This window comes from Castanea sativa, chromosome 8 (assembly GCF_040712315.1).
Source record: "Castanea sativa cultivar Marrone di Chiusa Pesio chromosome 8, ASM4071231v1".
Classification (NCBI taxonomy): Eukaryota; Viridiplantae; Streptophyta; class Magnoliopsida; order Fagales; family Fagaceae; genus Castanea; species Castanea sativa.
The window spans coordinates 42,153,656-42,166,478 of record NC_134020.1 but is presented as its reverse complement, the minus strand read 5'-3'; the positions used below and the strand labels follow the sequence as shown (position 1 = coordinate 42,166,478).

The window sequence follows — 12,823 nt, the reverse complement described above, 5'->3', positions numbered from 1 at the left end:
TAACTCTCGCCCAGGTTTATTGTAATCCTAACCTACTTGGAGTGCAAGCAAAGTAATCTTATCCTACTTTAGGAATGCAAGTAAAATAATCACAATCCCACTTGTAGTAAAATAAATCCTTAGTTAGTCTATGAATTAGCCTACTATAAATATTCTTCAATAAATTCATTGTAATACACATGGTTTAATATTAAAGTTGTAGCCATTAAAGTTTTTTTGGTGTGGATGTAAGCCTTTAAGACCAAACCACATTCGTTTCTTATGTTTTGCTCTTTCTTTTTCTTTCTCTCTATGACTTCTTTAATCTTTTTCATATTTTCTCATACGCTCTATCATGATATCAAACTTATTGTGAATACAAATTTATAATAGTTTTAGTTGTACAAGTACCTATCAAAAAAAAAAAAAAAAAATAGTTGTATAAGTGTTGTCTCACAAATACACAAACAAGTATTGCTATTATGCATTTTAGCTTTCTCCATTTTTTTATAACGAGATTCTAACTTTGCAAGTTTATATTCTACGACTACGAGTATCAGAAAAGACGTACAAACTAATTTGAACTAGTTATAACTTATTAGAACGACTCAAAAAAAAAAAAAAAAAACCTATTACATAGATAGATTGAAAAACAGGGATATAAGTGCAAAAGGAAAGTTGGCAAATTGCCCGACGTTGCTTCACATGCTATTAAAACTTTTTAGCTATTAACTAATTATTATTATATTATAAAACGGAAAACGATTACAGCCTGCAAAAATTTCTAGCTTGGTTGCCAACCGTTGAGAAATGAAAACAACATTAGTATGCATCTTTGTGCCCAAGAGTCAATGCAAACGACACTCGTCTCTTTGTTCTTAATTTATTTACAGCTTTATAGATAAAAAGTCCATGTCTATAATCTTGATGGAGATATGAATTGGGGGGCCCCTATATGTTTTTTAAAGTGAAGATTCCACGAGCAAGATAAAATGCATAAAATAAAAACGATTCATTTCAAAGAAAGCTCAATTAAGTTTATTAAAAAAATCATTGCTTCTTTTGTTAAACGTCAAACAAATAATTTTCCAATCTTCTATAGATTATCTTCTACGATATACCCTTTGCAAAGAGACTTATTTACAGGTTTTTCTTATTCATGCTTATAATTTATCTACCTATTTGCATGCGTATATATAATTAAACAAAGAGCCAATGATCTAGGGCATTTATTAATTTCTTTACATGCATCTCCAACAGTCTATATGTTTGGAACTATTGGAGAAAAGCATTGACAAAGAGATGCGAATACAATAATAGTGAGGAAATTAAAAAGGAAAAGAAAAAAAGACATTAAATATTGAGGAATAGACAGTCTTATTATATTAATCATGGAAAAGAAGCCAACTATAACTTGTTCATCTCAGTTCACTTCTATCACACTAACTAGCTAGCTGCCTCTCTTGAACTTAAATGATTGGCTTCATGTACTGGACTAAGCAATATTCAGTATTTAATGGCTGAACTTTACAGCAATTTGCAATGAAGCATCTATGAATAGATAAAGCATGCGTGCCAGGAGTATTTTACAGTAAATCTCAGAACCATATGTAAGAAAGATATCTGAAACAATACAATAATTAACAACAATTGTAAATACCTATATAGCCATAGAACAATTGAATTAATTAATACTACTAAATTCAATTACGTAATGTAGTTTATACTGCCACAATTGCCCAATGCAAGAGAACTTTAAGATTGTACTAGAGAATTGAAGAGTAGAAAAAATATGGTAATCAGTTCTCATTGCATCTGAAGCTATAAATCAATCCCCTAGAATGTTCTTGTCACTACAAAGTGACATCTTTCAATAAGTGACACAGTACACAAATACATGAATTGCACTTAAAGTACATATATGATATATATATATATATATATATATTATATTTGTAATCAATTTAGAAGATAAAAATTCAATCATTTAAAGATTGAACGCATAGGAATACAACATATTTCATCATTTTGTACACGTGAATTTCAATGATTTTGGTTCTTAGACTCATAAAATGTTCAATTCGTAACAGTTTTATAACTATATATAAAACATTTATGCAGCTAAACTTTAAAGTTTAACCTGAAAACAATATCAAACTATTTAGTTTATAAATTAGCACAAAATTTTATTATTTATATACAAATTTTTATGGATAAGTAAATTATTATATATGGAATTTGAGATTTTATCATCATTTTTGAGGTAATGCTAATGTTCTTTCTTTTCTTTTTCAGTTCATTAAAACTCTTACCTCTGCATAATTTTTTTTATCATGGTTTTTCTTTTATAGGTTTTGACCATCCGAACATTAATTTATAAAATATAAAATATTTTCTTTCTATTTTGTAATAAAGCTTGCACACATAAAGGAGATACTATTATTATGTACCTGTGCCAAATTATTTGACACAAAATTTTGACCTTATATCCAGTACTGAAAAATCAATAGTATGATAGGTTGACAGGCCTAAAAAGAAGTATATCAATATTCATACCTTTTTCTGATGACATGAAAGACGATAATCAGTTTACATACCTTCATGTACATACATTGTTAACTTTGCAGAAGACATACAGTGATTAAAGATTTTGACATATTTTTAGTCAAAATGATATACTTGAAAATCTTACATAAAAAGGGGTAAAATGGAAAAGACAAAATTGCAATCATAGGGGGGAAAATATATACAAGTCAAAATGGTAAAAATAAAAAAGCGTATTGTAAGATTGTGGCCTGAAGAGTAAAGGTAGAGCTTATATGGATAATAAAAGCCTTTGGTTGGAAATTTTTAATGTTGTTGTTCAGTTTTCAGTATTGTAAAAATACGTATTGGAATATTATAGAAATACATGTCAAAACTGTTATTGTTATTTAAATACCGAAAACTGTTGTTTAGACACTAGTACTAAATATCTCCTAAATCACTATATATATATATATATATAATATATATAATTTGTGAACACAATAAAATAATTATGTATTTTATCAAATTTTTCAGGCACAAATAGTAAGATAATATTTAATTCTAGAACGTTGAAATATTAAATAAGTCAATTATCGAGATGGCAAGTTTTTTTTTTGATATTTAATCATTGATAATTTAAAATTAAGATTAATAATAAGTTCCAACAAGAATCGGAAAAAACTCAACTCTATTGTTATAAATATATTGTGAAATTCATTGTGTCGGTATTGCTTTTGAATATCTCTTAAGAGTCCATATCTCCATATTCTGAAAATGAGAAATAGTAAAATACTAGCTGGCTAGCTACAAGACATGCATTTGGAAAGTTACTCATCAAATTTGGTTAGTTGGGAAGAGAGATTCTTGCAACACCTGGACATGTCCTATAATCCAAAAAAGTATTCTTCTGATATAAGATTTAAAATAACATAAAAAATCATTTTGTGTAGCCTAGAACTGAAGAATATAAGAGAGTTTAAGGTCAGTACTGCAAAGAAGGTAAATTATTTACTAAATGTGTAGAGTGGAATATACGTATACATTTAAAGAGTAGTAGTAAGGAGAAGACTGTTCTAAAATGGTTATGATTTATGGACCATGTAGCTCGTCCCACACTGGATAAGACTGCTGGGACTCCTGTTCTTCTTTATAGGGTTTACAATATAATAAGGTACGGTACAGAATCAAAGTTAGGTGATTATATTTATATGTAATTATGTTGTTGAATATTTATATAAAAAAACACTTATAGTAGTAGCATATATAGAGAATTTGCCTTGTAAGATAACAATTTTCAGTGATTAATTATCTTCATCAGCTCCATGATTATTGATGTTACGTTATGGTAAACCAAAATGTCAACCAAGTGAACCAACTGTTAAGAAGGAAACCAAAAAAATGGAAATGATTAATAGCTTTGGGTGGCACACATAAATGATATATGTAATACGTATATGCCTGAAAATCTTAGTCATCTAAAGGTCACAGCCTATATACTTGCTCCCCAAGGAAATTAATTTATAACGACTTCTGTTACGTGCGCATGTAGAGTGATACGATATCTAGTAAATGCTTCTCACTTGAATAATAATAAAAATATGTTCATTTGAGGCTATTATTGAGTGATTCAAATATCATTAATTTACAAAAAGCACGGACGATTCAATTATGAAAAATATTAAATTATCTACGAACTTGTTGCCTTCAAAAACTTGTTATTTCTTTGTAAATAATGTCATTGTTGCGAATGAACTTAGCTATTTAAGAAAAATTATTATTTCACACTGATCCGTAGACTTCACTCACAAATATGAACATTATTGTCATTTTATGAGTGATGTGTGTACGGAGTATGAAAGTTGAAATATGAGATAATCATGATCATTTTAGTAAAAGAAGTGCTAAAGTTGACTAGTTGAGATATGAGACATGAGCGTCCACAAAGATGACTAGGGATGCATTCATTGAAAGTGCATATATATTTTATGATTTGTATTATAGACATGATGTGTACAAATACTTTAATTCCCTTCAATTGTTAGATAGATGGGTGACACGTGGTATTTAAAAAATTCAATAATTTAAATAATTGTATGTAAATCACAAAAAATCAAATAAATATAATGTATCATATATAAATCTAATTAAAAACTAGAGAGAATCAAAGGATTTAAATCTATGTAACTCTCACTCAATAAAGAAATAAAGAGTTTTGTGGAAAATGCAATGAGTAAGTAGTTATCTAAAAGGGAGGGGGTAAAAGGAAGTAAAAGAGTAGCATATTTATCCCAAGTGGCATAACCCCATTAAATACTTGACTACATAAATACTTCTTGTCGTAAAAAAGAGAAGCAAATAAGGTGGGTGAATATATTTTATAAGAACTTAATTTGCATGTAAAAAGGTAGTTTAGGTCACAATTATGATTGCATTGTAAAGTACGTGTCATAGGTCAACGAGAAAGGCTTCATTATAAACAATCATTTGATAGTGAGAGACATATTAATGAGCAACAACGCATGTGTTTTAGGCAGATGAAGAGAATAAGAATATCATGCTTGACGCATCAATCAACATATCTTTGTTTCATTATCCTTGGTGTTGGTGAAAATATTATGTTACTCTATTCCATGAACATCATCTTAAGCCGCCCTTAACATATATATTCTTATATAACCAACTTGTGGTTCAATTTCATACTAGCCTTTCATTGGGTTTTGGGAAAAGAAAACCAATATCTTTAATACAAATTATACAATCCCAAAAATATATATAAAGGGCTATTACATAGGCTCCTACATCAGTACCAATATCATCCATTCATCCCTAGATATATACTATATAAATTAAGAGATACCCGATTGTATTGAGGGTAGTCCTTCTTAATATTATAATGACCCATTGATTATCCAGAAAAATTAGATAAAGAAAAATAATAACATATTAATCAGACCAGGTTCAGTGTTTGTTCTATGAAACACATTTGTCTGTCTTTTTATCTCACATCACAGCCTTGGGCCTTGACTGTAAACCCTACCATACAAGCCACTAGTTTAAACATAAATGTAACACATAGTCACAAACTGAGGGACATATCTAAATTAAGAAATTAATTGTATACAAAGGTGACCAAATTTAAAAACATAGCTTGCTTGTTTTTTCATGGGAAATTAGTGGACTGTTCATACTGTAGTTGTTCGTTGTTGGTATGCAAAATATAGGAAGTGTATCACGTTGGCAATGACACAATCAAAGCTCATTAATAATGTTAAAAATTGGGACCCCATCAAGTTGATTATATTGTAGTAGAGCAATCATATGTTTGACTTATTAAAATGAATAATGATTTAATGTTAGACGTAGAAACCCTCTTACTTATTAATGTCGTTAGAATAGTAGCATTTTTATTTTAATTGGTAACTATCATTTCATGGATTTATACATTTGTTTTTTCTTCTAATTATTATATAAAACTTTGTCACTTCATGTCTATCATAATAACTATTCTCAAGCATGAATTAGGTTATTCATTGATAAAAACATGTTTGTGGCATGAAATTTGTGTTTATATACATAGATTTAGATTGAGTATATGGTACAATGTGCTAGTCATCTAGAACTAGCTCATAGGGAGCACAGTCAAACTGAGCAGTAGGTGAAAGAGAAGATGTATGAGCTCTGGTATCTAATCTACCCTAGTCTGAGTAGTAGTATTATTATATTGCAAGCAATCTGAAAGAAGAAAACACAAGCAAAAGTGATTGAAGTTTTTTGCTTTTGCCTCTATAATCTATTTTATGCCATACATACAAGTCTTCTTTGTTTAATATTTAGTCTATGTACTATTTCCAATTACCAACATGGTTTTTTTTTTTTTTGAAGCTTCCACGAAATTTCAACATATTGACTTATATGAGCTGAATGAATGTTACTTCAAAAAATTGTGATTAATCAAAAAGCCCTTTTGGGCCTTATAGGTTTTCAGAATTAAGCCATACCAAAAGACAAATTAAGTTTTGTCTCTTTCTGTAGGGGCATTTTTCATTTTCATTTGTCAAAGTTTGGGGTTTTCTTAAGGACATGTTTGTAAATTGGGTTCATCGGGTTACCAGTCGGCAATATTGCCACTATAGGCAGATAGGGTTGTGGGCAATGTTTCACAAATATTGAAGATTTTAAGAATTGAAGATATATATATATATATATATATATATATATATATATATATAACTCCATTAAATATATTAACTGAAATGTCGATTCTCCTCTAAAAAAAATGCTTGTAAAATTAAATTATTATTTGAATCATATAATCATTATTTTAACATCCTTTCACGTGCTGTGGGTTTAGAGTGAGATTTCTAACTTTTTATACGAGTAATTAAAATGGAGACAAGATTCAAATTCAAGATTACCTACTTTGATACTATAAAAAAAAATTATTTTTTTTCAAAAGGTTAAGTCATTAAAAAAATGTTAGAATTCAACTATTTTTAAACATCTTAATATTTAGGAGAATTGGTAAAGTATCATGGTATCAAAGTGGGGAGTGTTATAATAATAACCTGTAGGAGAATTGAAAATTTATTAGAAAATTATGCATTTAATAATTTAACCCTACTTCTAAAATTTCTGTGAACTTTTAGAGGTTCTAGCTTGTAGTCATTAGTTTATAAATAGAAATAAAAAATAAAAAAAATCTATCTTTAATTAAATTAATTATTTAATCCCCCTTTAAGTCATTTTTGAAATCTAATACATGAATATATGTTGATTTTAATGATGTTAGCCTATAATTATACTAAATGGCACATTCATAGACTAGGGAATGGCCTCTTGCATTAAGGGGTACAGCTTGTTGAAATTAGGATTGGCGGTTCAATCATAGAATGCAAATTGATGGGAGGCTGGTAGGAATATTCACCCATAAACAAGGAACATTTCTTTTTTTAGATAGCACTTTAAACCCTTAAGAAGTCAAGTTATAGCGTTGCTCTTCTATTTCCATATATTTATCTTTTTATAGGTAAGTTATTATATATATAGGAACAAGCATGAGAAACCTGTACTTTTTATTTTATGGCCTACAAAATCCAGTAGGGTCGTCTGTCTCTCAACTTGTTCCTTTAGGCCTCTATTCATATGCGTCATTTAGAAAATCAAAGGCCGCCAGTAAGGAAATGCTATAATGTAGCAGGGCCATCCCTAGAAATTTGTTTGCCCATTTTTACAAGCTGTGACAATGGCTATTGATGTGTCAACAATTCCTCAAGGGGGTCGGCATTGATTAGTCAGTCCCAAGCACCTGATCAGATAAATTTAAGGGCAAAGAATCTGATTGATGGACCCATGTGTGTATATGATCATTCTTATCACTTATCATGCACAGTAGAGTATGAAAATCGTTTGAGTAATGATTCCTGGACCTTTGATGAAGGTGTTTCTGCTCATTCCATGCCAATTGAACAATTCTATCAAGTTTCGTGGATATAAATATGTGAGAGGGTAAATAAAATAAATTTGAAACTGTAATACGAATTGCTGACCTGACACCAGATACAAGAATCAATTAATGATAATGCTTTTGCTTACACACCCATATATATATATATATATATATATATATATATATATATATATATATATATATATATATTTATTTATTTATTTATTTATTTTTTTTTTTTTTTAATTTTTTTTTTTTTGAGAAAGACACACCCATATATAAAACATCCTTTTTGGGAAGAAAGTGTACTTTTATTTTCTTTTGTGTAAATTACACCAACCTTTCTTAGAGTTTCATGAATAACACTCTCCTCATAAATTTTAAGAAATGATTTATATAAATGCAATAAATAAGTGTCCTTTTAGACTATGACATTTCTAATAGAATATTCTATTTTTTTAAAATGATTCTTATCCAAACTATGAAGAACATGACACTTCCCCTTATTATTTGTGAATATTTTATTAAGAATCTTTTGTTTAACTTTTTGCTCCTTCAATCATAACTAAGGAAAATCAAGTGAATATATGGCAAATTTTGATTGATAAAGCATAAAATGGAACACAAAAATTTAGACTGAAGATTTGTATTCTTGTTTATACAATGTTTTAGACTTTCAAAGACAGAACCATGTACAGGCTGAGGGGGGTTGTGCCCCCCCCCCCCCCCCCAAATTTTCTTAAAATATTAAATAGTAGATATATATTAAGATTTTAGAAAATAAGCCCAGGAAAAATTATATTTGCCCCCCTCAAGAAAATTATATTTGCCCCCCTTGACTTTGAATCCTAGTTCCGTCACTGGAGACTTTAGAATGTTTCAATTCATTCATATTTCTAGCCTTGCTATCTAGGCAAATCAGTTTATATAAATGTTCAAGGAATCAAATTAAGGAAGTCTAAAGGAATTCCAATCATAATAAATTTTCTTAAGGTAAGTAAGTAATTTCTATATAGATTGTGTTTGGACATAGCTTATTTATGGAAGCTAGTTTTTTTAGAGAGTTTTAATCTATGACATCCGTTCTTGATGATAGTTTTTTATCATTAGATCTAAATATCAATTGGTTTTTTGTGTAAGCAGAGATTGAATTTCAGATATTTTATTCAATTATTAAAGATTTTATCAGTTTAGTAATTAATTGGAACTATTTCTTTATTTTCTAAAAGTTAAAGGTTTTTTTTAATACATGTAATAGAATGTCATCATATGACGTTTCTTTTCATGACAATTACTCTTTATTATTAGATCAAGCATTAATTGATTTTGTGTGTAGGTAGAATGAATTTAAGCATTAATTGATTTTACCGGTTAAATTAACTGGAAACTAACATTAAAGTATAATTATACTTGAAAAAATTAGCCTTTAAAGTTGTACTTAACCAATTAAGCTAAGAAATTTAAATTAAAAAAAAACAAAAAAAAACAACAACAACAACAACAACAAAAACAAAAACAAAACCTCATTGCCAAAAGATAACATAATAGGCAAAATAATACAAAGAATTGAGACATACCTCAATATATATACAATTACATTCATAGTTATTAAAAAAATGTCCCATTTTTAGGGAAGAAAAAAAGTTATTATTACTAATTTGTTGTGTCAAATCAAATCAAATAGGAGAGATATCATGACATAATCCAATTTTTTTTTTTACAGAATAATAAATAAATATAAGATTGTACTTGTTTAATTCATTAAACATTATTAATTATCAAATTGCGCAGCCACTAAATTATAATCTAGCTTCCACTAAGTCTGCGGTTTGGAAAAAGTCACATTATGATGCCTGTAGCTATCAATTCAATTACCTGTAGTGTTTCCACATAACGATACTTTGGATGCTGTGACTGAGAGAAGGAAGAAACTGAGTAAGGTTGATATGGGGTGGGAAAATCTTTAAGATGGAAACTTCTATTACCTTTAGCCAATTAGCATTATAAGTTAGAAACTGATTGAACCTTGTCCATCATTTTGACTTATGTATCACTGAATTAATAAATATTTTTTTCCTATCCAAACCTCAAAATCAAGTCCCTTATTAATTATAAGGCAAAGGCACCATCCAAACCAAAGTTCATTTAGTAAGACCCTTGGTTCTTTAAAGAGGCTAGAGGATATCCAAGAGATCATAAGACTCCTTCACAGAGAGAGACAGACACCCACAGAGAGAGAGAGAGAGAGAGAGAGAGAGAGAGAGAGTGATGGGGAGGGCTCCTTGTTGTGACAAGGCAAATGTCAAGAAAGGGCCATGGTCACCAGAAGAGGATTCAAAGCTTAAGGAGTACATAGAAAAATATGGAACTGGTGGGAATTGGATAGCACTTCCACAAAAAGCTGGTAAGATTTAACCTAAAGCAAAGATTAACCCATTTCATAGCTATGTTCAAATATATGTCTCTCTTTCATGTTTTGAAGTTTTCCTTGTTTCTTGGTTGTTTGGCTTTTGTGGTGGATCAGGACTGAAGAGATGTGGGAAAAGTTGCAGATTGAGATGGCTTAACTATCTTAGGCCCAACATTAAACATGGCGAGTTCTCAGACGAGGAAGACAGAATAATCTGCAACTTATTTGCAAGCATTGGAAGCAGGTACTCTAATTTGTAATTTCCACTTAGTACTTTTCACCAAAATTTGCATTTTTTTTTAACAAATATTTGGAAAAATTTCCCAAATTGTCATGTGGGAGTCATTGTTATACTTTTTTTCCTTAATTATCAACTATTGTCATGGAAGAATATTGAAGAAATTTATCCAAAAGGAGTAACAAAAGTAAATGAGAAAAAGGAGAAATATTTTAGGTTGTCTATTTTATTAGGGGGAAAAAATAACTTGCATTTATCTAGAATCTCCTATTTTTGGATAATTCTTCTGCATGCATGCCAAGTTTAGATCTAAAATCAACACCCACTTGCAGCTATTAAGTGAAAGCTCAGAGCTTTCTTCTCATTGAACTAATTAACATGTTTAACAATTTCAGGTGGTCAATCATAGCTGCTCAATTGCCAGGCAGGACTGACAATGATATCAAGAATTACTGGAATACCAAGCTTAAGAAGAAGCTTATGGGAATGCTTCCTCCATCTCAGAGAAAACCTCCTCCATTCCCATCTTCTTTCCAAGCCCCACCATTTCAATCTCAACCACTATCATATAAAGAATGCAGCTTATCTTATTATAGCCCAACAACAACTAAGTCTTTCTCAGGCCTTGAATCCATGTCAGTCCCATTGAATTTTTCAAACACCACCACTTCTTTGGCCACCAATAATCCTTCATCTCTTTTCCAAACCCAAGAAAGCTGGTCGAGTTCCATGCAGTATTATCCTGTGAAAGAGAACCTCCTCATGTTTGGAAGTGAAGGAAGTACTTGCAGTTCATCTGATGGGAGCTGTACTCAGATCAGCTATGGCAGAGAGGTCAAGCAAGAAGAAATGGGTTTTCAAAGCTACATCTCAAATGGGTTAGAAGAAAACCAAAAGTTCATGCTTAATTATGGCAGCAACAGTATTGGAGGGCAAAACGTCGCAAATGGATATTTTGGAGAAATCCCATTAGACTATGGGATTGAAGATGTTAAGCAACTGATTAGTAATAGTACTAATTGCTCTAACAGTCTGCTCAATAATATTGATGAAAACAAGACACAAGAGAAGGTCACGTACTTCTACTACTGAAAAAAAAAACTGATGTCTGAGTCTGACTGTAAGTAAAATCAGAAAGATTTGATGGGGTAAGGGCATGGTGGTAGTGGTGGGGATGAGAGAGAGAAATTCAGAAAAGAAAAGAAACCTTATGGGGGTTTGTGTTTTGATGAAATCAAACATTTCTTCTTTTGACAGTACATGGTAAAGCTTCTTTTTATTTTGTGCATTTCTTTTTGGGAGAATATGATGATGATGTTAAGTTTGTTGTACGGCTCGCTCTCTCTGCTTTTGCTCTCTCTCTGAAACCCCCAATCAGAAATAAATGTTATGAAAACTATAAAAAAGAAGATGTTTTCCTCGTTCAAGACCAAGAATCTAATGTCAAAATAAACCAAGCCAGAAGTACTGTTTCCTTTAGTTTCTCTCTTTCCAAGATTTTTTAAATTTTTTTGGCTTTGAACATTGCCTAGTGAAAAGTCAGTTTATACATCAACTATATCACTGTTTTGTTTCAAGCAATAAAGGGTAATTTAGACCCTTTGGATATAGGTTGCACAGCTTTCAAGGAATATCTAAACCCCAGAATTTTTTCTATGAACTAGGCCAGATCAAGGTGGGAAACTTGTTTACTCGAAATCAAAAACAAAAAAAGCACTGGAATTTTGGAGTTTTGCTCAGGCCCAAGCTTTAAAATTTGACTTATAGTTAGTGATGATCTAATCTTAGTCTTAAAGTCTTCTCACATTATTATGACTTGAATATATATTATAGTTTAAAGGTTCTTCTTTCTTTCTTTTTTAGCTAAATGAATACTATAAAGTTATCAAAAGCCACCAACCCTTTCATTATGTTAAACTGTATAGACTTGTTTGGTGAATCAGTAATATCTTAAGTTCTGGCATTATATTCTATAGCAAAAAAAAAAAACTATAATCTTATTGTGAAATGACGCTTAGAAGGTCGATAGGCAAGAAGCAAGAAAGTCATAGCTAACACTGATGCTATTGGCTTGAACATGGGAGGACTGGTATTTCATATTTGAATTGTAAAACATTTACCATTTCTATACTAGCTGAAAGATACATTAGGTCTCAAGTGGAACTGACTCTTGATCTGCATTGAGAGGCAATATAATTACATTAAAGATTGATCAGAATTT

The 12,823-nt window shown here is 30.2% G+C and overlaps 1 protein-coding gene across 1 annotated transcript; it reads left to right on the top strand.

Moving 5' to 3' along the window:
* Positions 1-10,096: 10,096 nt before the first annotated feature.
* On the top strand, positions 10,097-12,008 carry LOC142608035 (transcription repressor MYB4-like). Its single transcript, XM_075779738.1, has 3 exons — positions 10,097-10,358; positions 10,479-10,608; positions 10,998-12,008. The coding sequence occupies exons 1-3, from the start codon at positions 10,223-10,225 to the stop codon at positions 11,692-11,694; spliced, it is 963 nt and encodes a 320-aa protein (XP_075635853.1). The 5' UTR covers positions 10,097-10,222; the 3' UTR covers positions 11,695-12,008.
* Positions 12,009-12,823: the final 815 nt, after the last annotated feature.

Bases quoted from the DNA above. Each gene is read 5' to 3' on its own strand.
- LOC142608035 (XM_075779738.1), top strand. From the start codon at position 10,223: ATGGGGAGGGCTCCTTGTTGTGACAAGGCAAATGTCAAGAAAGGGCCA. The intron at 10,359-10,478 runs GTAAGATTTAAC...GTGGTGGATCAG, and splicing joins AGCACTTCCACAAAAAGCTG to GACTGAAGAGATGTGGGAAA. The intron at 10,609-10,997 runs GTACTCTAATTT...TAACAATTTCAG, and splicing joins TTTGCAAGCATTGGAAGCAG to GTGGTCAATCATAGCTGCTC.